This window comes from Barbus barbus (assembly GCF_936440315.1).
Source record: "Barbus barbus genome assembly, chromosome: 4".
NCBI lineage: Eukaryota > Metazoa > Chordata > Actinopteri > Cypriniformes > Cyprinidae > Barbus > Barbus barbus.
This window is the reverse complement of record NC_136732.1, coordinates 42073680-42099635: the sequence shown is the minus strand read 5'-3', so window position 1 is coordinate 42099635 and position 25956 is coordinate 42073680. Positions and strand designations below refer to the sequence as shown.

At 40.6% G+C, this 25956-nt stretch overlaps 1 protein-coding gene across 2 annotated transcripts; it reads left to right on the top strand.

Moving 5' to 3' along the window:
• Positions 1–15040: 15040 nt before the first annotated feature.
• On the top strand, positions 15041–22875 carry LOC306866441 (uncharacterized protein). 2 transcript variants are annotated; one of them, XM_079411659.1, is made up of 3 exons: positions 15041–15099; positions 15297–15412; positions 20969–22875. In XM_079411659.1, exons 2-3 carry the CDS (start codon positions 15328–15330, stop codon positions 22120–22122), a joined length of 1239 nt encoding a protein of 412 aa, XP_079267785.1. In that variant the 5' UTR covers positions 15041–15099; positions 15297–15327; the 3' UTR covers positions 22123–22875. The 2 variants fall into 2 exon arrangements, with proteins under 2 accessions (XP_079267785.1, XP_079267786.1); XM_079411660.1 differs by having other exon boundaries at positions 15092–15412.
• Positions 22876–25956: the final 3081 nt, after the last annotated feature.

Genomic DNA, 25956 nt, shown 5'->3' with positions numbered 1-25956 from the left:
ACAGATTTGTGGTAAAACACAGCTTGATCTCTGATAGGGTATCCGAGATGTTGCTCAATAGCATCCCTTTCATATAGATCAAGGGCCCTAAAGCAACCATGTCCAAAAAGCACAGTGCCGTTCACTCTTCTTGCATGTTTAGTTGTACTATAGCCATTGAGCACTGTGTCAAACAGCTGCTTCACTCTAGGGTGAGCATTTATCATCACAATCTTGCCAATGCACTCTACTTGTTTTAGTAAGAGAAAAGATTTAACTATCTGTAAGGGTACAGATTGTGTGCCATTGTATAGTTTCAGCAGAAATCCATTGCACCCTTCAAAACTGTATGCACTATAACACCATAAGGGCCCCCAGTTTCTGACACTGTCACTAAGATGAAGAAGAATGTGAACATTGTATGTCATATGTGATCTACCATACAAGGTCTCAAAATTCCGCACAAACTCATTCAGGTGTTGAGATGCATAAAAGAGCTCCAGCTGTGTAATGGATGTTGTTTGCAAGACAAAAACTGCTTGGCACAAAAGGAGGAAGTGCTCAAAAAATCTACCTGGAAGAACAGATTTCAAAATAATGGGAGCATAAAACAAGAGAAAAGCTCGCCATTCTGAGGCTTTCCAGTAGGCTCTGGTTGAGATAGATCTAGGCATTCTTGTGATGTTAGATGGAGGTTGAAAATGTTCCATCTTCCTATCTATCTCATTGATTCTTGTTCCTATATACCAGGACTCTCTATGGTGAGAACTGTCGAACCACAGGGTAGACAGCTGTCTCATCACGCCTAAATCAATGCAATGCATTGAGTCAACAATAAATCCAGAGACGATGTCAAAAAAAGGCAGCGACATCAAAGGTGTGGGTCCTTTCACACCAAAGGTTTCACCAACCACTACATTTCTTCCGCATTTAACCATATCTTTGTGAGAGCGTTCGGTCACTTCCTCCATATAAGGATATACTTGAACATATCCTTTACCTTTCTCAACTCTTTCCCCTGGATGTAAACACCAGTTGCAGCCAAATTTCCCATTGAATTGCTTGACATTTTGTATCATAGCCCGAGCTACACTATCACATGAACAAATTATAGCATATACATATGATTGTATACTCTTTCCCTTTAAACACCACTCAAAACCTGCTGAACCAAGAGTTTTCATTTCACTGATAAATGGTCTAAAAAATGTGGAGATGGTTGGTTTTTTCACACCAAACCATAGTCCTGTTAAAAACATGTTCTTTTTCCTTATATTAGGTGGGAGCTCATTTATGTAACACAACAAGGGCCAGATAGAAAAAGAGGAGGATTTGAAGATAGGTACACCATCAGAATTAAAAGTAAAGCTAAAAGAGTAGTCTTTGTTTAAATTTGAGTTTTTGCACATTTGTTCATACAATTTCCCATCCATAATATCTGAAATTGTGTCAGAGTTCCTAGGCCTGGTATTTTTGTAGTTCAATGACTCTCCAAGATTCAAAGTCTCTAGGAGATGTTTTAGTTGGCCGATAAGCGGCAATGTAAAAAAGAAGTTACCATTTTTCATTAGTTCGTTTTTTTCAAAGAACTGATTGCACGTCTTGCATTCACTATTTTCCAAAACACAACAGCAGTTGGGGCAATAGACATGAAAATCATATTTTCCTGTTTTGAAAAGTTTTTTTAACAGGTATTTGGTGGCTGGCAAGTGGCAATCTTGTGGTAGAATGAGAATCAACATTTGGAGAAGTGTTTGCAAACCATCTTGCGTCAATCCCACAGTTCCAGCAAAGGCCATCAGAAGTAGAATGGTTTGTCCAAGAGTAACCAATGCACCTTTGTACAGTGGGGACCTCATCATGTCATCATTAACCTAAAACAAATAACAGGATCCCAATAAGTTATAGTACTTGTGGTTAAAATGTAGGAGATGTGTTCAAACCATTTGGCATTTTGACAGCAAGAGCAAGCCCACTCTCACCCTCTTTCTAGGGCTATATGAAATGTTCATCTGAACCCATTGTAGTCTATGCTGTCTTCAGTTGATGCATGAAACATTTGTAGTAGGGCTGTAACGATATGCCATATAAAACCCAAATCGCGACACTCAGATCCAGGAACCTGTGTCAGGGCTCGACATTAACAATTGTCTGCTCGTCCGGGACAAGTAAATTGTTTTGAAGGGACAAGTAAAAGAGAATTTTACTTGCCATTTTACTTGCCTGACCGGACAAGTAGCCTGATTAAAACATCAATAACAAAAAAAGAACTAGGGAATCACTAAAACGAGAGAATGATTCTGATTTTATTACATTTAGGCCGTGTGTCCCCCAAAGCGTTTTTTCACGCGGCTGGCGTGTTTTTTCAATTGTTTTCAATGGGAGAGCCTCGTTTTTAAAACGCCATGAGCGTAACGAGGCGCTGAGCGTCTTTTTCACGCTGAAGCGCTCGCCGTTTTTTACAGGTCGCCGAGATTATTATATACGAGTTAGATATGAAGAAAAAAAAAAAGTGCGAGTTAACCTACTTCAGGTTCATTCAGTCTCCACTCTTCCTCATCACTGTCATCTACAGCTTGCCCACTGGGTTGCTGAAAGAACAAAAAAAACTTTTAAAGCCAACTTTATATTTAGCTTCATAAGCACAACTCGTGTCTTCTGTCTTGGCTCTGAGAGATCACCCTTAACATCATGCAGGACCACTATTTCTCAGAAGTAAAAACTTTGAACACACCTCAAAGTCAGAGTCAAAACTTGCAGCACCCGTGCCATCACTGTCTCTATTTGCATGGTCATCAATGGATTGCTGTAAAAGAGGAGAGACAATATGCACCAATCATTTTAAGTGCAGCTTAATGTCAATTATTAGATATGAGTTAGATATATATAAAAAAAATAATTATTATTATTATTTTATATTTAGCGACCACGTAACTATTTCTCAGATGCGAAAACATTTAAAATTCAAATGCACCTCAAAGTCAGAGTCCAAACAAGAGGCACTGTCTTTGCCAGCATGGTCATCAAGAGACATCTGAGGGGAAAAATTAACAAATGTCAATGCAGTAAGTGAGTTCAAAGAATATAACGTTACATGAATTTTGCAGTTAGTACAACCCTTATAAATGTGCTATATCCAAATGTGATCTTACCTCTGGATGATTCTTGATGCTGTCATCTTCAATTGAAGTAGAATTACAGCTAACGTTATATGGACATTGTTTAATTAAGTGTAATTCATATTTGCATAAATTTATCTAATAAATCCCAAAATAGGATAAACAGGACTTCATGTTAAAGATATATTTATTTATTTAACTTAACGTTACCTGTCTCCATCATCACTGTGATCTGAAATAAAGTCAATAATATTAACGTTAGGTGTTCTGTTATTTGAAACTTGCAAATACAACGTATGCTATACTTTTATTACTCAGCTCTCTGAAACACTTAATTCTGATGGGTTAATAGCATAACGTTAGATAGACTAATCTAACATCTAAAATTTCCTCACAATTTCCTCCTCACAAGTTATTCCTGATTTTTCATCCCCAAATGTAAGACATCGTAAAATTATAATTAAGACGTTAGTAATCCCAATTAATATTTATGATCTTAAATTTCATTAAAAAAAATTCTAAATACATTTGTTGGGACGGATCTATTTTATGGGCAAACTGGCAAATGCGCCAGGATCAGCACTGTCGAGCACTGATGGTGCCTTTTCAATCTGCTTTGCAAAGAAAAAACTCGACTTTCAAACAAACGCAAAGTTATTTTCAAATACAAAACTGTTTGAGAGAAAATGAAGAGGTATTCACAAATATATGTATTGTGTGTTACAACTCTTGCCTTTTTATGAGGAAACTTGGCTTGATTTTCTCACACGAGTACGGGCAGATTTTGTTTATTTGCAAAACACTGGATTTGTTTGATAAATATATTTATAAATATTGGCACGAAAATCGCTCCATATTTTCAATTAGTAGATAGTTCACATTACCAATTTTCTCCATACGGTATTTTGTCGTCCGGGGTAAGGGTTCGTTGTCATCTCGCAAATATCTTCTGTAAAATCTCCTTCTTTTCTTAGACGGCTCCATTTTAAAGTCCTCTAACTTCAACTCTTCCTTCAGTGTGTGTGGGCGCCAAACGACAGAAATTATGACGCGAGTGTTTTTTTTTTCTTTTTCCGACGGATCTGATTGGCTACGATTGGCGCTCTTTTTTGCTGCCTGTTGCAAAATCAAATCAAAGACAAAATAAGTACGTACGTAATAGAGATAGTATATAACGTAGATAGAAGTCAAGAAAGCTGCAGCCATGTATGTGCTCGTAAAATGGGTAAAAGAAAACCGAGTAAGTGTGGGCTTGGAGAAGCATGTGAAGGACAGAAAAATGTTAAATGACCCAAAGAGGATTGGCCTGGTGGAACACGGAGCGGTTGGAGTAAAACCACCTAAATGCGGCTGGAAAGCTTTTCCGGCCCAAATACTCGCTGTTAATGGTAAGTGAATCAATTAATATTTAGCACAATTTTATGGTCGATGATGACCAGCTCATTGTTACTTAACCTTCAGACAACGATTTGGTAGATTTGTTAAGTGATTTTGTGACGTATTTAACATTAGCTAGCAAGATTGCGAACGTTTTTTAGTTAAACTAACGTTAGATTAGCTAATGTTACGTTAACGTTACTGTATTAGCCTCGCTATTAAGAAATAACGTTACTAACGTTATGTGCTTTTGATTAGTTATTTTCCTCATGGTTTTTAATATATGTTAAAGATTCTGCTCAACACTTTTATAATCACTTTTGCTTTGTTTGAATACAGAGAGCCTTGGGCAAATTAAAAAGGCTGAGTGTCAGTGGATAGAGACGCACAAAATGGCGACTCCATCAAAACCAAAGGTAACGTTACATTGAGATATATGGCCTCTATAATAGTCAAATCTAAAATGATTCTTAACCCATAAACAGGCAAGAGTGGAAAATGATAAGCAAAAAAAAAAAAAACATTTGTCCTTTTTTTATATAATCTGGACATAAGTTAAAGAGTACCGTTTCTATGGTAACCCAACGTCCAATTTCAAAACGGTTTTTACAGGATGAATTCTGAGTTTGTAAGATTTCAAATGATACCTAATTTATAACTACTAACATGTGATGTAATAAAGGGCGATAAAAAGATAATATTATATTTTAGAGGATAATAAATATATTATACTTTTTAGAGAAATATATTATTTTATACTTTTTTTATTGACAAATACTAGATTATATGTTAATTTTGTTATGAACTTTTAGCATGAAAACCAAAGTTTCAATTATTAAAAATGTGAGTCGACGTTTTGTGACAAACGCCAGAACTCCTGTTATGATGTAGATTTTTTTGAGGTGCACTCTTGTCATAAATTCTATTAAGGTTCCTACATAATTTGTAACAAAAAACAGTGCTAAAATATCTATTTAGGAGTCTTAGACCTTTCCAACAATATAGTTTGTCATGATTAGATTAGGATTAATTGTAATGTAGTGAATTAAAAACTCAAAACACAAAGATGGTCAAAATTAGGGTTAATCCCTTTTTTATACCCTAAACAGGCAACGTGACTCAGGAGTCACATATATTTCAAAACGTGCTAAATAACAACATATATTAATAAATTTTCTTCTTCAGCACCTTATGTTCACAATTAATGTTAGCAGTATTACTGTATTATTATTTTTCCAGAAGAAAAGTAAGTTTAATATATATTTACTTTCCTCAAAATCTGAATGTCCTGCACCACAGGTAGCCATGTTGGATTTAGGTCAGGCCGACTAATTTATCACAAAAGAATTGAAGCAAATCATGTGACCAGCATAATCAACACAGACCAGGCTGTGATAAATGATAAAAGGATTTGATGAAAAAATAGTTCTTATGCCCCAAAAAAGACAATAAAAGCTATGTGACTCCCAGGTCACGTTGCCTGTTTTAGGGTTAATTTGCAATTTCTCTCATTTTTGCCTCCTTTCTATTACTTTGGTCTACATTATATTCTCTTCTGTCTTCCCCTTTGCAATGCACTTACTGTTTTGTCAGACTACAGTAGATACTGAGGAAGATAAGCCTACTCACTCCGAGGACGAGGACGAGTCTCCTCAACATCAGGTGCAGATGTTGTCCAAACACATGTTCATCTAGTCTCTTCCTGTTCAATGACTTTTTATTTTAATTTAGTTAGATATAATTTATTGATGATTTGTTGTATGTCATATGCAGTGACGGCTCATGGGTTTTAAAATAGAGGAGGCACACTAAATTGTAATGTCTGGGGATCCCCTGCCGAGTATGATGATGATTGTTATTATTATTTGCCTAACTGCTTTAAATGGCTCTTTTGGTCACTTTAAGTCAGAAGTTGTGGGAAAATACACACATACAACACAATACAAATATAATTTCACTCTCCTATCACTTGACTTCCATCCCTTCTTAAATGTCTGAGTGAGCGCACTGGACCGTTTAGTGAAGCTGACTGCTGTTGCTGAGTCTTGAGTCCCATGAAAACTTATGCCTGGTTCAGATTACACGATTTGTTTGTCTGTTACAATAGTCACTGTGTCAGATTACACGATTTTGACTCCTAAAAATCTTGTCATGTCGTGGACAAGAGACATGTCAGACTACACGTTGCTTTCCCAGCAGTCATCGCGAGCCGTCTCACACACTCATTCACTCGCACATACACACGCTCACTCACATAGCCTACCCGCACTCACACACGCACTCACTCACTCACACACACACTCTCTCTCTCACACACACGCTCACTCACATAGCCTACCCGCACTCACACACGCACTCACTCACTCACACACACACTCTCTCTCTCACACACACGCTCACTCACATAGCCTACCCGCACTCACTCACACACGCACTCACTCACACACACACTCACGCTCACTCACTCACGTACACGCACTCTCTCTCTCACACACACGCTCTCTTACTCACACACTCACACACGCACTCACTCACACACACACTCACGCTCACTCACTCACATACACGCACTCTCTCTCTCACACACACGCTCACTCACATAGCCTACCCGCACTCACTCACACACGCACTCACTCACACACACACTCACTCACTCACTCACGTACACGCACTCTCTCTCTCACACACACGCTCTCTTACTCACACACACGCTCTCTTACTCACACACACGCTCACTCACATAGCCTACCCGCACTCACACACGCACTCACTCACTCACACACACACTCTCTCTCTCACACACACGCTCACTCACATAGCCTACCCGCACTCACTCACACACGCACTCACTCACACACACACTCACGCTCACTCACTCACGTACACGCACTCTCTCTCTCACACACACGCTCTCTTACTCACACACTCACACACGCACTCACTCACACACACACTCACGCTCACTCACTCACATACACGCACTCTCTCTCTCACACACACGCTCACTCACATAGCCTACCCGCACTCACTCACACACGCACTCACTCACACACACACTCACTCACTCACTCACGTACACGCACTCTCTCTCTCACACACACGCTCTCTTACTCACACACACGCTCTCTTACTCACACACACGCTCACTCACATAGCCTACCCGCACTCACACACGCACTCACTCACTCACACACACACTCTCTCTCTCACACACACGCTCACTCACATAGCCTACCCGCACTCACTCACACACGCACTCACTCACACACACACTCACGCTCACTCACTCACGTACACGCACTCTCTCTCTCACACACACGCTCTCTTACTCACACACTCACACACGCACTCACTCACACACACACTCACGCTCACTCACTCACATACACGCACTCTCTCTCTCACACACACGCTCACTCACATAGCCTACCCGCACTCACTCACACACGCACTCACTCACACACACACTCACTCACTCACTCACGTACACGCACTCTCTCTCTCACACACACGCTCTCTTACTCACACACACGCTCTCTTACTCACACACACGCTCACTCACATAGCCTACCCGCACTCACACACGCACTCACTCACACACTCACGTACACGCACTCTCTCTCTCACACACACGCTCTCTTACTCACACACTCACTCACGCACACACACACAGACACACACTCACTCACACTCTCACTCACTCACTCTCCCTCAATCACTCACTCGCGCGCCGTCGTCGTGGAGGACTGTTAAAAAATGTAACATGCTAGTCTTTTTGTCGTGATGTCGTGAAGCATCGCAGACGTACCCACTAAACATTGGACGTCGGATAGACGTGCAGATCATGTCTATATTGGGTCCGTCGGTCCATGACCAATTCTGGACATCTATTCGACGTCCAAACTAGGTCCACTATTTGGACGTTCAACCATGACCCAACTTGGACGTCATTTTGACGTTCAACATTTGACCTAATCTTGCTTATTTTTTTTGGACGTCATTTGGACGTCTATGGCAGTTGTGATATACACATTAGACATGCGGTAGACGTCGAAAAAAGACGTCGCCTGGCGTTACAAAACAACCCCATCAATGGACGGAAATTGGACGTCCAAAATGACATGGAAAAGATGTCACTACGACGTCACATTGCGCAGTGGGTAGGTTGTCGCCCACTATGACACACTATACGAGATGAAATGATCGAATCTTGCGTCCCGACGCCCGTTGTCGTTTGCGAATCCCCATGACACCCTATGTCAAACGGATCGTGTTAAAATCGTGTAATCTGAACCAGGCATTAGTGTGACGAGCAGGGCGGGGCGAGAGCCATGAGAGAACGGCACAAGGCCAGTGGCGTGATTGCTAAGAAGCGTCACCTTCTCCCATTTTCACATCAAAATCTGGGGTAGGCTGTGCCTCCCTTGCCTCGACGAGACGCCACTGGTCATATGTTTATCATAGAAGTTTTTACACACTTGAGCTTCAAACTATTTTGGATGGAACCTGTTTAATTATTCATAATTACAGCTGACCCTTTACACTCCATACACTTGTTTTTCAGACAGAGGATGACTCCATGACTCCAGAGCATGATGCAATCTGGACTCCAAAACGGCCTAAGGTAAATGTAAATGAATCTGATTTGTTTACACTTATTTATGTGGCAAAAGGGTCTTTTTCATGCATATGTCACTAATAGGCAGTACATGGTGAGGGAAAAACAAAACACAATTCTTTACGCTAGTTGTCTACCTGAGCAACAGATAACAGAGATATCTTTTCATAATTACAAGATTCTAGAAAGTTCTTCAGCACTTCAAGTGGCTTTCTCTATTTTCTTTGTCTTGTACACTTTTCCTCTTTCTACACTGATAGAGAGACTACAAAAATGATATAAAGGAGCTTGAGGAGAGGCTAAAAACAAAGTAAAAGGAGATAAGACGTTTGAGAAAATTAAATTTTCAAATGCAAGAGGGTAAGCATTTCCATTCCAGTTTTGCGATCAAAATGACTGATTTTGTGGTGGTAATTTCAAGAAATGTGCACCCAAAAATTCACCCTCAAGTTGTTACAAACCTGTACGAGTTTCTTTCTTAAACACAAAAGAGGTTTGGAACAGCTTGAGGGTGAGTAAGTGATGACAAAATTTAGATTTTTGGGTGAACTATTTTAATTTGATCATTCATACATGTATCGCCTTTGCATTGTTTCACACTGACCACTCACTGACATAAACATCTTTATTCTCATGAAAATAATATTAATAGTGAAAAACTGGAGGAACTGATTATAATATTTTAATAATATAAATACTACAACTAATAAGTCACAACTCGACTGATGTGTGTTAACTGTTCATTCCTTTGATTTGAATGTAGGACTTGCGGATACAATCACAAAAGCTGTCAAAGATGCCATTCAGGCAGCTCAGTCGGCCCCACGCCACCCAGTACCCACTTCTAAAACCCACCTAACCACTCCTTACCAAACTGGCCAGATAAAGGTATGATTTACATTTAGGAGAAGTGATTTCAGGCCATAAAAATATTCTTGTTTGCCGTAACCCGACAATTTAGGACCGACTTGCCGGTTGTAAACTTGCGTTAAGACCGACCAATTGTTTTTTTTTATTCTTCAAACAACTAATACAAATGCAATAAAATAATATTAGTTATATTTTTGTAAGTTCCCTGTGGTGTTAAGTATCATATTTGGATATTGGAATAATAAATTAAGTAGCCTATCTAAATTGTACACACAATGTTTTTTAGTTTTTTTTTATTACTGTTTTCTAGTGGTTTCTTGATTTTTTTTCTTAATAAAAAGTTGACCAGCACACATTATATGCAATGCAATATAATGCACGTGTGTTGTCGTCGTCTGTTTATATATCTATGTAAAAGGTATCATATTAAAAAAAAATGTCATATCAGTTGATATCAATCTTCATTTTCTTTCAAGTTTAATGGTAGATTTTTGCTGCCTAGTGAAAGTTGTAGAAAACAGGAAGTTAATTGTGATTTAATCATTAGAAAATAACAAACACAATGTTGACAATTCTGTGAATGTTTTTTTGTTTTTGTTTTGCAGAACAAGTCTGTAACTGACTTAATGAATGCAGTTGTGTTGGATCAGGCTCAAAGATGTGAGGGTTACAAAAAGTTAACCAGAACTTTAATGGACTCGATTTTCTCTTTCGAAGAGATGGCAACATGCTCCGTCACTGGAAAAAAAGGGGTTGTTGGTGAAAAAAGAAAGAGCCTTGACCTAGAAAAAGTGCAGCTAATAATTGGTAAGCATGTTTAAATATTTTTTATCAATTGTTCTGCCCTTACTAAAATGTGGGTAGGACTTCTAGCTTGGCAGACAGCTAACAGGTTCTTCAATAAACACCCAGGAAGCATAGGACGTTTAGGGTGCTTTATCAGAAGCACTGTGAAACTGCAATACAGAAATACAAATGTACATATTAATAAACTTGATTGGGTTGAATTCGTATTAACACAGGATTAAATACTACTTTGAAAAGCACAAAATACAGTAACACACTAAATTTACCCAACATAGACGTCCGTCTTTGGCTCAGCACCAACCATAATGTGAAAGCATTATATTTTGTTCCTGGAGTTCATAAAGTTTGCAAAGTGTTTTGCACTAAAAATATCATTTTCTAATCTCACCTCTTAAATGTGTATATATCAAGAATATTTTGATTATCCATTTCATGACTCCTTTAGCACACAAAAAAATTATTTTTCACATCTCCAAAGCAAACATACTCTAATGAAAATAATACTTTTGCACTCTTGGATGAAACACTGACATCTGTTTTACACAGTATGGATTCTTGTATTATTTAGGCTCTCTTTGGCAACTAACTCCAAACTTGTTTTCAAATTTGAATATTATCAATCTCATTTCTTACAGACCATGTCAAAAAGACACACCCAGGCATCGGAGGCACTGAGATCAAGGTCTGCATGGCACAGAAGTTAAAAGATCTGAGGAGACGAGCAGAAAGGTAATCTTCAGATGATCCAACATCAGTCTATTCCTCAGTCTATTTTGTGATTTATTCACAAATTGTCAAAAGTGCTTTTTATAAAAGAGACGCATCACTCTTATACAGTTGTTTTAAGCCAAGATGAAAACGACATTGCTGTTCACCCGCATTTTTTGTTTCCATAGCATATTCACAAAACATTTAATGACACTATTAACAATACAATTACAAATTAATAATAATAATATCACTAAAAATATATAGGCTTAATAGCTAACAGTCTTTAAATCCGAACACAGCAAATCAGTCATCTGTGAAAATCAAAAGCAGCTTCAAACACCTTATTTTCAACCTTAAAATAAAACGTGTATCATGAAATCAAAATTGACCCTATTTACCCAAAATTACCCAACGCGTAGGTGGATCTGTCACCAATTTTAATGTTTAAGCCATGAATGAAATAAAGGCTTTTTAACTTTTTTCTACTTACTTCGGGTGCCTTGGAGTTCCTAAGTTCTTATATCTTAATTATCCCAAACAACCAAAGAGCACCGAGATGTTACACCCTGAAGCAGCACTTTTGCATTATTTGCTCTGATTGACCCTATTTACTTTGCTTAGTTTATCAGGATAGACTTGTGTTTGCACTGCCCTAATCTTTGATTGTTTTTCTATCCCAAAACAGGATGCCTGCTGAAGGAGGCACAGAGGACTGAGACTACACACGTTCACAAACACACAATACACACACATGCCCTTATACATAATCGTTTTAGCGGCTTTTTTTTATGTATAATTTTAATTTGGTTTTGCTTTGTTTGTTTTAAACATTCAATTTGTACTGCATATTTTTGAAATGAAATAAAAGCTCAATTTGAATTATTTGTTTTAATGTTGGGAAACATGGCTATAGGCCCTACAAAAGAACATGGTAGGCCTACCGTTTTCTGTGGTATTTTGCTGAATGATTTTTACATGGGTTTCACATGAAGTTGCAGGTTTACATGTGGTGTAGGTTTAACATAGATTGTTGATGGGTTTCAAATGTTATTCCATGGGTCTCTAATGGGAATTTTACGTTTCACATGTGATTATTGGTTTCACATGTAATTATAGGTTTCACATGGGAATTTTCAGGTTTAACATGTGATCTCATAGGTTTCACATGTGATCTCATGGGGCTCTAATGGAAATTTAACATGTTTCACATGTACTCACATGTGCAAATGTTCCAAAAGCACACATTTCCCATGTGCAAAACACATATTTCACATGTGCAAAATCACGTTTTTAGATGTTAAATTTCACATTTGCAAAATCACATGTGCATGTGGTCACGTGATCACATGAATTTTTGCACATGTGAAGTTCATGTGTTTTTTCTGTAAGGGATGGCTTTCTCCTCGCAACTCTGCCTTGCACACCATAGTTGCTCAGTGTTCTCCTGTTGGTGGATTCATGAACAATATCATAAGAGAGACCTTTAGTTGCTTAGAAGTTACCCAGAGATTAGGGTGCCCTGCTAGAAGTTACCCTGAGATCCTTTGTGATCTCGTGCACTATTACACGTCTTGCTTTTGAAGTGATCTTTGTTGGTTGAGCACGCCTGGGGAGGGTAGCAATTGTCTTGCATTTCCTCCATTTGTACACAGTCTGTCTGACTGTGGATTTGTGGAGTCTAAACTCTTTAGCAATAGTTTTATAACCTTTTCCAGTCTAATGAGCAACAACAACTCTTTTTCTGAGGTCCTCAGAAATCTCATTTGTCTATGCCATGATCCACTTTCTCAAAAATGTTGTGAAGTTCAGACATTGCTAGATACTTGCTCTTTAAATAGAACAGGGCTCACACACTGACACCTGAATGTCATCCCATTGACTGAAAACAGAACAGGCGGAGCCCAGTTTCACCTTCAAATTAACTGCTAATCCTAGCTTCACATACTTTTGCCACTCACAGATATGTAATTTGGATAATTTTTCTAACTTAATAAATGCCCAAGTATAATATTTTATTATTTGCATTTATTTATTTTGTTTAAGAAATCCCTGATAACCATCCTTAAAGGCCCTGTTCTTCTGGTTCAGAAGACCCTTGATGTCACTCGTAATCCAGGGCTTATTGTTTGCATAGCAGCGTACAGTTCTTACTGGAATAAGAGTGTCTATTCAGAAGTGCAGTCAACAACCTCCTCGATGTTCCCACTGTGTGACCCCTGCAGTACATCCAGTCTGTAGTTCAGAAGCAGTCTCTCAGAGCCTGTTGTACCTCAGGAGACCACTTCCTGAATGAGTGTGTGGTCGTGAGTAGCCTCCTCAGCCAGTTCGTCGATCTTGTTCAGCAGTTCACATTCCCCTTGATCACAGAAGGTACTGTAGGCTTGTATCGCCACTTCTTCCTTAGCCTTTAGCTTAGCACCAGCTCTGCAGCCACGATACGGCTTCCTCACCTCGTCAGGAAAATGGGGAATCACACCGGCATGGGACTTTGTTTTCAGAGCAAGCAGTTGATTTCTCAAATAAATGAGTTTCGGCGTGTGAGAATCCATATCCACAGGATAAATGATGATCAAAAACACTAAAAATCCATAAATGATAATGATAATAAATGTTACTCACGGGAGCGCCGGAAGATGATACTGAAGATAATACACCTGTCCTCTCCTCATTTTGGTTGTCTGTTTTCACTTCTCTTTCAGCTATTTCCTCGTTTAATATTCAGCCCTCTCCTATCATTGGCCTATTTGATGTCTTGCCTACTAATTATTCTTTGCCCACACTATTTTGCTGTATTTATTGCTTTCCTCACATTGCTGCCAGACGACAAATTTTGCTTAACTGTGAAATTCCTTAACTCCTATCACACTCTTAGTGGATTAAAGTCACCCTATATTTCATTAAAACATTAGAAACTTGAAAATAATTAGACTTTCTTTTCATTGGCCGAGTGCACCATTCTCTAACCTTCAGAAGCCCTTTGTAGCTTACATACAAACTCTGCAAACTCTTAGTTTGTCTGATTAAGCCCTTTTCATTCCAGCTAGTAAATTTCATTTTGTATTGATTTGTAGAATTCAGTTTTAAGTGCACCTAATACTTTGTCTCTTTGTCTCTTAATTTTCCATTATCTTCTGATGAGAATGTACTTAACTACTTCCACTCTTACTTTCTGTTATCATTGCTATTTTTTTAAATGTATTCATTTATTTAATTGTATTATTTGTTGTTTTCTTTCACGGGAATAAAAAAATCTTTAAAAATCATGAAAAAATAATCGTTGATATTTTAATGTTTGCATGTAAATATGTTTGCACATTTCTGATTTTAGCATGTGAATGGGACTTTTGTTTTGTTTTGAGGGGCGATATACACATTCACAATGCTTGTTGAATTAAAAATGGATACTCTCAGATTATTTTCATTCAACAACAAAAATGTAAATATGTGTTTCACCTAGAATTTAACTCTGACCATCATTGATATGTTTTATTATTTGTATTTGAATATGTCTGCACTTTTCTGATTTCAGCTGTGAACGGGACTTTTATTGTGGAGGGGGGATATGACATCATAAGGCTGTGCCACACGCCTGCTTTGTTGTGATTTGTCTGAAGAAAGGTTTGTGTTTTGAGCATCTGAAGTGTTCCTTACTGTTCTGGGAATTTTATACTGGTCTCTTAAAGGAATGTCTTATTACTGAATGTAACATTGTAATGCTTTGCATAACTTTTTTGTTTGTTTTTTTTGGAGCAAAGTGAGTAAGTTTGGATTTATTTTCCTTCTGTTGATTATTCTCATCTTGTCCAAACTCTCAGAAACACATCCACGTGACACACTATTATAAAGATGGCGTTTATTAAAGAGGAAAGTGAAGATATTAGGATTGCAGAAGTATTCAGCATCAAACATGAAGATACTGAGGAACAAACAGGTTGGTTTCTTTCTCAAAGCTCATCTGATTCTTATTCACAGTACAGCTCTACAGAAATGAATGATATTTCTGAAGAATGTAATATGATTTTCCTAATTATGGTTTTTATTTGACCTGGAGTGTAGTCTAAAGGAATAGTTCACCCAAAATTGAAAATGACCCTATAATTGACTCCCTCTCAAGCAGGGCCCTGGCCAATTTGTTGCCCTAGGCTTGAACTAATACTGAACAATACATTTGTAACAGTATTTATTATTTTTGTTAGTGTTATTTATTGATAATTAACATGATTTTAAATTGTTTCCAGTGAAACTATAAAAATATAGGTGCTGCCTAAGTAACTTTATAAATGAAACATCAATAATAATAACATCTGGTATTCCTGCACGAAACTGTATTCATTTGAACACTTCTCTAGCATACGGTAGACTACTGATTAATTGATTAATTGATTAGTTGGGGACACTTAATTTACAGCGACATTGTCAACTTGATTGCATTTAAACTGAACTGAGCTGGACCATGGCATCAATGAATTTAATAATGAAACGCCTTTAACTGAACAGTGAGTGTTTAATCTGGTCATTTTACATTATTGACATACTATTTTTCCTATTTTGGTATTGGGAAGCTGCTTTTACACAATCTGTATTGTTAAAAGCGCTATATTCAGTGGGGAAAAATTGGTATGTTTGCCCACTGACAAAGAAATTATCAGTCTATAATTTTAATAATAACATTTAAATTTAAGGTAGGTTTATTTCAACAGTGAGAGACAATAACAACACCAAAAAAAAAAAAAATCCAGAAAAACGCATTTCAAAAAAGTTATAAATTGACTTGCATTTTAATGAGTCAAATACATATTTGATCCCTTATCAATCAGCAAGATTTCTGGCTCCGAGGTGTCTTTAATACAGATAAGGAGTTTGTTATAAAGTGGTATAAAAGACACCTGTCCACAGAAGCAATCAATCAATCAGATTCCAAACTCTTCACCATGGCCAAGACCAAAGAGCTGTCCAAGACTGTAGACCTACACAAGGCTGCGCTACAAGTCCATTGCCACGCAGGGGCGGCTCTAGACCAGTAGACTAGTAACAGGGGGGGCCAGATAGGGGTCACTTGTGCTTCTAGGGGGCACAATTTTAAAATTCAAATTCTTAACCTACTTTAATATTATTCATTTAGTCATCTCTAGAAGTAATCTATAACAATTTCAAAATTAATTTTTCATCGTTTCATTTATTTGACAAATAATTTAGTATTGTAGGGTCAGGGGCATCATGCACTCATTTCTGAGGGGGCACGAGTGAGGGGGGGGGGGGGGGTTCTCATGCTTGTCATGTGACACACAGTAGCCACAATACCACTGTATAAATAATACAGGCTTATGTCCATACTGGAAAAAACAAAAACAAACAAAAAACAATGATGGTTTCCACTACAAGTCCTCATGACGTCTCAAGACATTGGAATCCACCTGCTATCTATAAAGAACTGAAGTACGATGAAGAAAATCAGATGCTGGTTCTGTGTGACAGCTTCTCCGGTGCCGGTGGCCCTTGCCAGTGAAGCCTCTAGACCAGTGGTTTTCAAAGTGTGGTGCGTGAGCTTCCTCTAGTGGTACACAGAGCAAGCTCTGAATTAAATATACATTGTGTCCACCGCAGGAACTTTACAGAGGAACTAGGGATTTTGGGCTTGTACTCATTGTGTTTCCACCGCAGGAATTAGGATCTAAATAAAGTTCTGGGTAAAAAGAATTGCCCCTCAGAACATACCTGCTGCAGAGGTATTACTTTTTCAAAAATAAATAAAATAAAATAAAAACTAAGTTACTGTACTTAAATGTTAAGTATGATACTGTCAGGGATTCACAGTCTCAGCCACAACAATCACCAGATCACAATCACCTGTCTTCTGATCCCCATTGCTCCTGCAAGGAAGGGACTCAGATCAGTCTACAGCTAAGCCCTATACTGTACTGTCTCTCTCTCTCCGGATTCCTTACCTGCCAGTCTCTCCACGTGATCCCCTTGTCCAGTAAATCCTGCTGTTGATTTCACTTTCCTCTGTGTCCCTTGTATATCTGTGACAGATACATTTTCATTGAATCTTTAAGTACAGTTTTTTAACATTTAAGTACAGTACAATGTTTATTTCACTTTTGGATACAATGTTTTAATTTAATAGGCTAATTATTTTTTATTATTTTTTTATTTATTTACCTGGAAGTAAGCCACGGTGCAGTGTTAATGTTCAAACTGTGTATTTGCAATGTTTTAATAGGCTGACAATAATAAATATTCTTATTAGGAATAAAACCAGCTTTTATTTATTCATTTTTATGTTTTTTTTTACCTGTGCATAGTGCTACTGTATTTTAATGTTGGTCATAATGGTGGTACTTGGAAAGCCAGATTTAATCTTTAAGTACAGTTTTTTAACATTTAAGTACAGTACAATTTTTATTTCACTTTTGGATACAATATGTTTTAATTTAATAGGCTAATTATTGGAAAGCCAGATATTTTCTGAGGTGGTAAAAAGTTTGAGAACTACTGCTCTAGACAATCTGTTACGGTTTCCCCAGGCAGACAGAGAAGACAAGGCAGGCAGGCAGGGATATCCAAAACAATAAGTATTTTAATCTCACAGAGGTATGTAACATAAACAATAGCAGACAAACTCAACTGGGGAGAACTCAGGCTTATAAAGGCAGGTCATAATCATACGAAAACAGAAACAGGTGAGGGGCTAATTAACTAATCAGGGAAATTGGGTCAACAGAAGCCATGGAAAAACACAACTAAAACAGAGCAGAATGTTACAGTTCGCCCCCTCCCGGAACGGCGCGTCCTCGCGCGGAAAAATATAAACCAACAGAGGAGGGAGGGTAAAAACAAATGGGTAAAAACAAAAACAGTCCAAAAAAATTAGTCCAAGGGGGAGTGGAGGGTGGGAGGAGCCCGGAGCAGGAGTAGCCAGATGGCAGTCCAGAGGCCAGCCAGGATGGCGGCCCACGGCGGAGTCGATGGCGGGAGGAGCCATGGTGGTAATGGGACCACCGACACCATGGGGCCGACTGCCGGAGATGACGCCGGTGGAGAAGGAGCCCAGGATGGAGCAGAGCAGCCGCAGAGCCAGGGTGACACTGATGGGCCGGAGGGCCACGGTGGAGCCGGCGGCTCAGGCGAGTGAGGCGGAGGCAGGGGTCCCGAGTGACGCGGTGGAGCCGGAGCGACAGAGGACAACGGTGGAGCCGGAGGGAGGGAGGAACCCGACGGAGCCAGAGGAATGGAGGGACGAAGCGGAGCTGGAGGAGTGGAATTCCGTGGAGTAGGCAGGGGGACGACTGACCAAGGCGGAGCCGGAGGGACGAGGGAGCCCGGCGGAGCTGGTGGAATGAGGGTCCACGGTGGAGATGAGGGAGCCACGAGCCAAGGTGGAGCCGATGGATCGGAGGGCCGAGGTGGAGTCCGGGTCTCGTAGGCTGGAGGCGAAGACTGGGGATCCTCCAACCCCGAGGTAGCTGATCCCAGGGAGACCCGAAGCTCAACCGATCCACCGGACATGGCATACTGAGGGTGAGCTGAGGGACTTTCCTGAGGTGGCTGAGGGCAGACTGCTGGACTGACTGGCAGATACAGAGGAGGAGGAGGAGGGAGAGGGAGGCTGGGTGGGAAACTCCTTAAAACCTTCCTTGAGGAGCTGGCTGGAGGGCACTTGCGAGGAACAGGCACTGGAGGGCACTTGCGGGGAACAGGCACTGGAGGGCACTTGCGGGGAACAGGCACTGGAGGGCGTTTAGGCAGCGCTAATTCCTGGGAACGCTCTGTTAGCTTAAGCTCGGGAGGGACTGGCCCTGGAGAATCGGGCACTGGACAGACTGACCCTGGAGAATCGGGCACTGGACGGACTGGTTCTGGAGAAGCGAGCACGGGGGATTGCTTAAAGCTAACAGGTTCAGGGAAGCACTGGCTAATGGCCGGAGAACATGGAGAGGTGGGTGGGAGCAATGGGAAGGGGAGAAGCCAGAAGTACTCCTCGTCTAACTCATCCAACATATCCTCAGAAAGGTTTCCAGAAACCAGCAGTCTCTCACCCTCAGTGGTGGAAGTGTGGACCGGTGATACGTCCGTTCCGTCTATCTCCACCAACACTCCCACGACGCACGATGTTGCCGGCTCACACACCCGGTCAGTCGCGTCGAGTACGGCTCCCGAGGCAATGAGTTGCTCAGTCACTTCCCGCGGTGACGGCTCTATCCTCGTGGCCGGCTCAGGCTCTGCGACTGCGGTGGGCTCTGGCGAAACCTCCGTGCAGGGAGATGGTGAGGGTTGGCTGGGCTCTGGATTGGGAGTGGGGCTGGAGCTGTCCTCAGCAGGGCCACCGGAGATAAACAGTCCATTACACTCCAGCACCCACTCCACGCAAGCGGCGAAATTCTCCCTGGGACCGTTCGCTGGCAGGCGCGCCTTACACTGCTCGCTCAGGTTGGAGATGTAGAACACACAGAGCGAGCGGTCCTTGAAGTGTGTAAGGCGCGCCAGGTTGACGAAGTCCATGGTGTGTTCCACCAGCGAACGGTCCTTCTGCTCCAGGCAAAGGAGTAAGAAGGCGGGATCCATACTAGGAGGGAGAGAGGGAAAAAAAACAAAAATGAGCGAAAAGAATAACGCCGCTGAAAAAAAACTGTTTTGGTCTGCTATTCTGTTACGGTTTCCCCAGGCAGACAGAGAAGACAAGGCAGGCAGGCAGGGATATCCAAAACAATAAGTATTTTAATCTCACAGAGGTATGTAACATAAACAATAGCAGACAAACTCAACTGGGGAGAACTCAGGCTTATAAAGGCAGGTCATAATCATACGAAAACAGAAACAGGTGAGGGGCTAATTAACTAATCAGGGAAATTGGGTCAACAGAAGCCATGGAAAAACACAACTAAAACAGAGCAGAATGTTACACAACCAAGCTTGCAAATTATTTACTTTTGTTTTTATTTCAGTTTTTTATATGATTATTAATATAAATATAAATTATTTTTATATTATATGTATTTAGCCTATATACAATAAAACTATACTTAATTATAACTAAGAAGCTCACCTGCCTGAAACGTCTAATTTATTAACTTGAGCAAGAACAGACCACGGGGAAGTCTTCTGTGACTTATTTTGTGAGTATGAAAATGTACATGCTTATAGGACAGACTTGACTTTCTTAATCTAACCTAAGAATAAATAAAATAAGGTAGAAGGTTTAGGGAATTTAGCACCGCAAAACTATACATATATTAGGGGTGGCATGGTACATGTTTTATTGCTCTTTTGTTGGTTGTGATTGCTTCTGTTGTCATCATTTGTATATCGCTTCGGATAAAAGCATCTGCTAAATGACTAAATATAAAATGTACTGGATGTATTTATAAAACTGCATCAAAATTATCAAACTTTTGTATAGCAATTGTCTACCTTCCGCTGTTACATCAGGGTTCAATTTTATGTCTTTTTACTTTTTTATGAGGAACTGTTTTTGCTTTTATTTCAGAATCGATTAAAGAAAATGAGGACAATGAGGAATTGAGTGAATTTGAGGGAAAAAATCTCTTCAGAACCGGAGAAAACCCTTTAAGTTGCTGTCAAAGCAAACAGATCATTTTAAGGAAAACAAGAACCAAGAAATCTTTCACCTGCACTCAGTATGGAAAGAGTTTGACATGCAAACAGAGTTTTGAGCTTCACATGAGAGCTCACACTGGAGAGAAACCATTCAAGTGTTCACACTGTGACAAGAGATTCATTCATTCAGGAGACCTGAAAACACATGAGAAGATCCACACTGGAGAGAAACCGTTCACTTGTGATCAGTGCGGGAAGAGTTTCACAATTAAAGGAAACCTTACAGACCATACGAGAGTTCATACTGGAGAGAAACCATTCAAGTGTTCACACTGTGACAAGAGATTCAGTCGGTCAGGAAATCTGAAAACACACGAGAGGATTCACACTGGAGAGAAATCGCACACTTGTGATCAGTGCGGGAAGAGTTTCACAATTAAAGGAAACCTTACAGACCATATGAGGATCCACACTGGAGAGAAACCGTTCACTTGTGATCAGTGCGGGAAGAGTTTCTCACAATCAGTAAACCTTAAGAAACACATGAACATTCACACTAGAGAGAAACTGCACACCTGTGATCAATGCGGGAAAACATTTTTGAGAGCTTCACTCCTGAAGAATCACCTGAGAGTTCATACAAAGGAGAAACCACATTCATGTAATTTGTGTGGAAAGAGTTTTTCATATCATCAAAGTTTGAAAGAACATAAGAAAATACACACTGGTGTGAGAGAGTACATGTGCTTTGAGTGTGAGAAGACTTTTACTACAGCAAACTGTTTAAAACAGCATGAGAGGATTCACACTGGAGAGAAACCTTATAAGTGTTCACATTGTGACAAGAGATTCAGTCAGTCAGGAGATCTGACAGCACATGAGAGGATCCACACTGGAGAGAAACCGTTTACTTGTGATCAGTGCGGGAAGAGTTTCACACAATCATCAACCCTTAAGAGACACATGAACATCCACACTAGAAAGAAACTGTACTCATGTGATCAGTGCGGGAAGAGTTTCTCATACTCATCGACCCTTAAGGTGCACGTGAACATTCACACTAGAGAGAAACTGCACATGTGATCAGTGCGGGAAAACATTTTTGAGAGCTTCACATCTGAAGAAACACCTGAGAGTTCATACAAAGGAGAAGCCACATTCATGTTATTTGTGTGGAAAGAGTTTTTCATATCATTAAAGTTTGAAAGAACATCAGAAAATACACACTGGTGTGAGAGAGTACATGTGCTTTGAGTGCGAGAAGACTTTTACTACAGCAAACAGTTTAAAACAGCACCAGAGGACTCACACTGGAGAGAAACCTTATGAGTTCCCACTGTGACGAGATTCAGTGTGTCAGGAACCCTGAAAAGACATGAGAGGATCCACACTGGAGTATTTGGACATCCAGTAAAATAGTAATAAGATATTTGGATTACATATATCACATTTTGCACATTTTGTACAGCGCAAACGCACTGCATGTAAATTTGGTTATTTGGTTATTATGTTTAATGTTGGAAATTTCCCTTGCATATTAAAAAGCAGAACAGTAAAAAACATCAGATAAACATGATAAACATCAGATGGACGAGATCCTCATGTCTTACAAATGACAAAATGCACACACAATCTGAATAAAGATTTATGCTTTGAATGTGCCTTTACATTTAAATTCACTGTTTATGTAATGTCTAACTGCAAATGTTTCAGTAAATGATTCCTAGTTACCATGGCATGCAAATCCTGACTGTAGCATGATAGACTATGTACAAACCCGATTCCAAAAAAGTTGGGACACTGTACAAATTGTGAATAAAAACTGAATGCAATGATGTGGAAGTTTCAAATTTCAATATTTTATTCAGAATACAACATAGATGACATATCAAATGTTTAAACTGAGAAAATGTATCATTTTAAGGGAAAAATAAGTTTATTTTAAATTTCATGGCATCAACACATCTCAAAAAAGTTGGGACAAGGCCATGTTTACCACCGTGTGGCATCCCCTCTTCTTTTTATAACAGTCTGCAAACGTCTGGGGACTGAGGAGACAAGTTGCTCAAGTTTAGGAATAGGAATGTTGTCCCATTCTTGTCTAATACAGGCTTCTAGTTGCTCAACTGTCTTAGGTCTTCTTTGTCACATCTTCCTCTTTATGATGCGCCAAATGTTTTCTATGGGTGAAAGATCTGGACTGCAGGCTGGCCATTTCAGTACCCGGATCCTACTTCTAAGCAGCCATGATGTTGTAATTGATGCAGTATGTGGTCTGGCATTGTCATGTTGGAAAATGCAAGGTCTTCCCTGAAAGAGACAACGTCTGGATGGGAGCATATGTTGTTCTAGAACTTGGATATACCTTTCAGCATTGATGGTGCCTTTCCAGATGTGTAAGCTGCCCATGCCACACGCACTCATGCAACCCCATACCATCAGAGATGCAGGCTTCTGAACTGAGCGCTGATAACAACTTGGGTTGTCCTTGTCCTCTTTAGTCCGGATGACATGGCGTCCCAATTTTCCGAAAAGAACTTCACATTTTGATTCGTCTGACCACAGAACAGTTTTCTACTTTGCCACAGTGCATTTTAAATAAGCCTTGGCCCAGAGAAAACGCCTGCGCTTCTGGATCATGTTTAGATATGGCTTCTTTTTTGACCTATAGAGTTTTAGCCGGCAACGGCGAATGGCACGGTGGATTGTGTTCACCGACTATGTTTTCTGGAAGTATTCCTGAGCCCATGTTGTGATTTCCATTACAGTAGCATTCCTGTATGTGATGCAGTGCCGTCTAAGGGCCCAAAGATCACGGGCATCCAGTATGGTTTTCCGGCCTTGACCCTTACGCACAGAGATTGTTCCAGATTCTCTGAATCTTTGGATGATATTATGCACTGTAGATGATGATAACTTCAAACTCTTTGCAATTTTTCTCTGAGAAACTCCTTTCTGATATTGCTCCACAATTTTCGCCGCAGCATTGGGGGAATTGGGGATCCTCTTGCCATCTTGACCTCTGAGAGACACTGCCACTCTGAGAGGCTCTTTTTATACCCAATCATGTTGCCAATTGACCTAATAAGTTGCAAATTGGTCCTCCAGCTGTTCCTTATATGTACATTTAACTTTTCCGGCCTCTTATTGCTACCTGTCCCAACTTTTTTGGAATGTGTAGCTCTCATGAAATCCAAAATGATCCAATATTTGGCATGACATTGCAAAATGTCTCACTTTCAACATTTGATATGTTATCTATATTCTATTGTGAATAAAATATAAGTTTATGAGATTAGTAAATTATTGCATTCCTTTTTTATTCGTAATTTGTACAGTGTCCCAACTTTTTTGGAATCGGGTTTGTAGATACACAGGAGCTAAACAATTATGGGCCTAATAAACAAGTAATAGTATTTTGTAACTGATAAGGAATTTAAAAGCCTCGATATACCTCAAACAAAGTTCGTTTTCGTTCTTTGTTTGGGGGCAAAAAGAAGTTTGGAAAGGCTGAGTGACAATATACTGTTTTTGAACATTCTGACACTCCCACGCTGCTGGAGGCGGGGTGTAGATTAATTTCACGAGTTCACACTTACATATGTTTAGCACAAGTAAGGTAATGCGTATTTGGCGTGTATAGTAATGCGTAGTTGGCGTGCTGTCCTGGGGAAGGGTTCCGGGCTCAGGAATGGCCCGAACCCAGAGTACCACCCAAAAAGCAATTGTAATGGACAGCCGCCAGACTAAGAAACCCCCAAATACGCACTGAGGTCTGGCGGGAGCTAGTTTTGAGAATCACTTGGATGATAGGCCAAATTTGCGTGCTCTGTGGGAGCGGTTTGGCATAGGATGGGTAGGCTCGACCGGCCGCTGGTGGATTGCGTGGTTGGTGCTCGGTCGGGAGGGCTCGAACCAATGCTTGACAGTGTGCTCACTGGGTTGGAACGAGTGAGCCCTACCGGCCGATGGAGGAGGAGCAGCGTCATTGTAGCCCTGACCAGGGGGGCCCGTGTTGCCTTGAGTGGAGCAGCTCACGGAGTCGGCGTGCGGGTCCTGCTGGCCGTTAGCCCCTGTTAATCAGAGGACAGCGGGCGGGTAGCTGACCGAGAGAGCCCATGAAGTCTCCGATTGGAGATCAAGACTCCGGATGTCAGACGAGTGGGTCCTATCGGCCTGACAGGTAAAAAGAGTTTGGGATGCCCGGCAAGGACGCTCTCGCGACATCCGACGGGAGATCAAGACTCACGGCATCGGATGGATGAGCCTCGCTTGCGGGCATCAAGTATAAGAGCCCAGCCGGGAGAACTCTCGTCGACGTCTGACGTGAGATCAAGACTCGCTGTGTCAGACGGGTAAGTCTCGCCGGGCGGGGTAAAAGATGTGAGGTTTTGGCTGAGAGGTTCGGACAGCGTTCGGTGGGCGGGACGAGACCCTTGGCATCAAACGGCTGGGCCTCGCTGACCGTCGGACGGAAGGTTAAGTAGGGCGGCCGGGAGACTCTCGCCGTGTCGGAAGGGTAAGTCTCGCCGACCGTAAAATGGATAGAGTAGTTTAGTCTAGCTGGGAAGCTCTCGCCGACATCCGACGGGAGATCAAGACTCGCTGTGTCGGACGGGTAAGCTTCGCAGAGCATGGGACTTGAAAAGGTAAGGTTGTCTGGCCGGGAGGCTCTCGCCGGCGTCTGCTGGGAGATCAAGACTCACGCATCAGACAGGTAATACAGAAAGGTAAAGATGAGTGGTCGGGAGGCTCTTACTGACGTCCGACGGGAGATAAAGACTCGCTGTGTCGGATGGGTAAGCCTCGCTGGCCATAGGATGGAAAAGGTAAGGTTGTCTGGCTGGGAGGCTCTGCGTCATCCGATGCGGGATCAATACTCGCTGCATCGGAATGGTTAAGCCTCGCCGGTGGCAG

Coding starts and splice junctions, on each gene's coding strand:
- LOC306866441 (XM_079411659.1), top strand. CDS start 15,328: ATGGCGTTTATTAAAGAGGAAAGTGAAGATATTAGGATTGCAGAAGTA. Junction 15,413..20,968: donor AGATACTGAGGAACAAACAG/GTTGGTTTCTTT, acceptor CTTTTATTTCAG/AATCGATTAAAGAAAATGAG.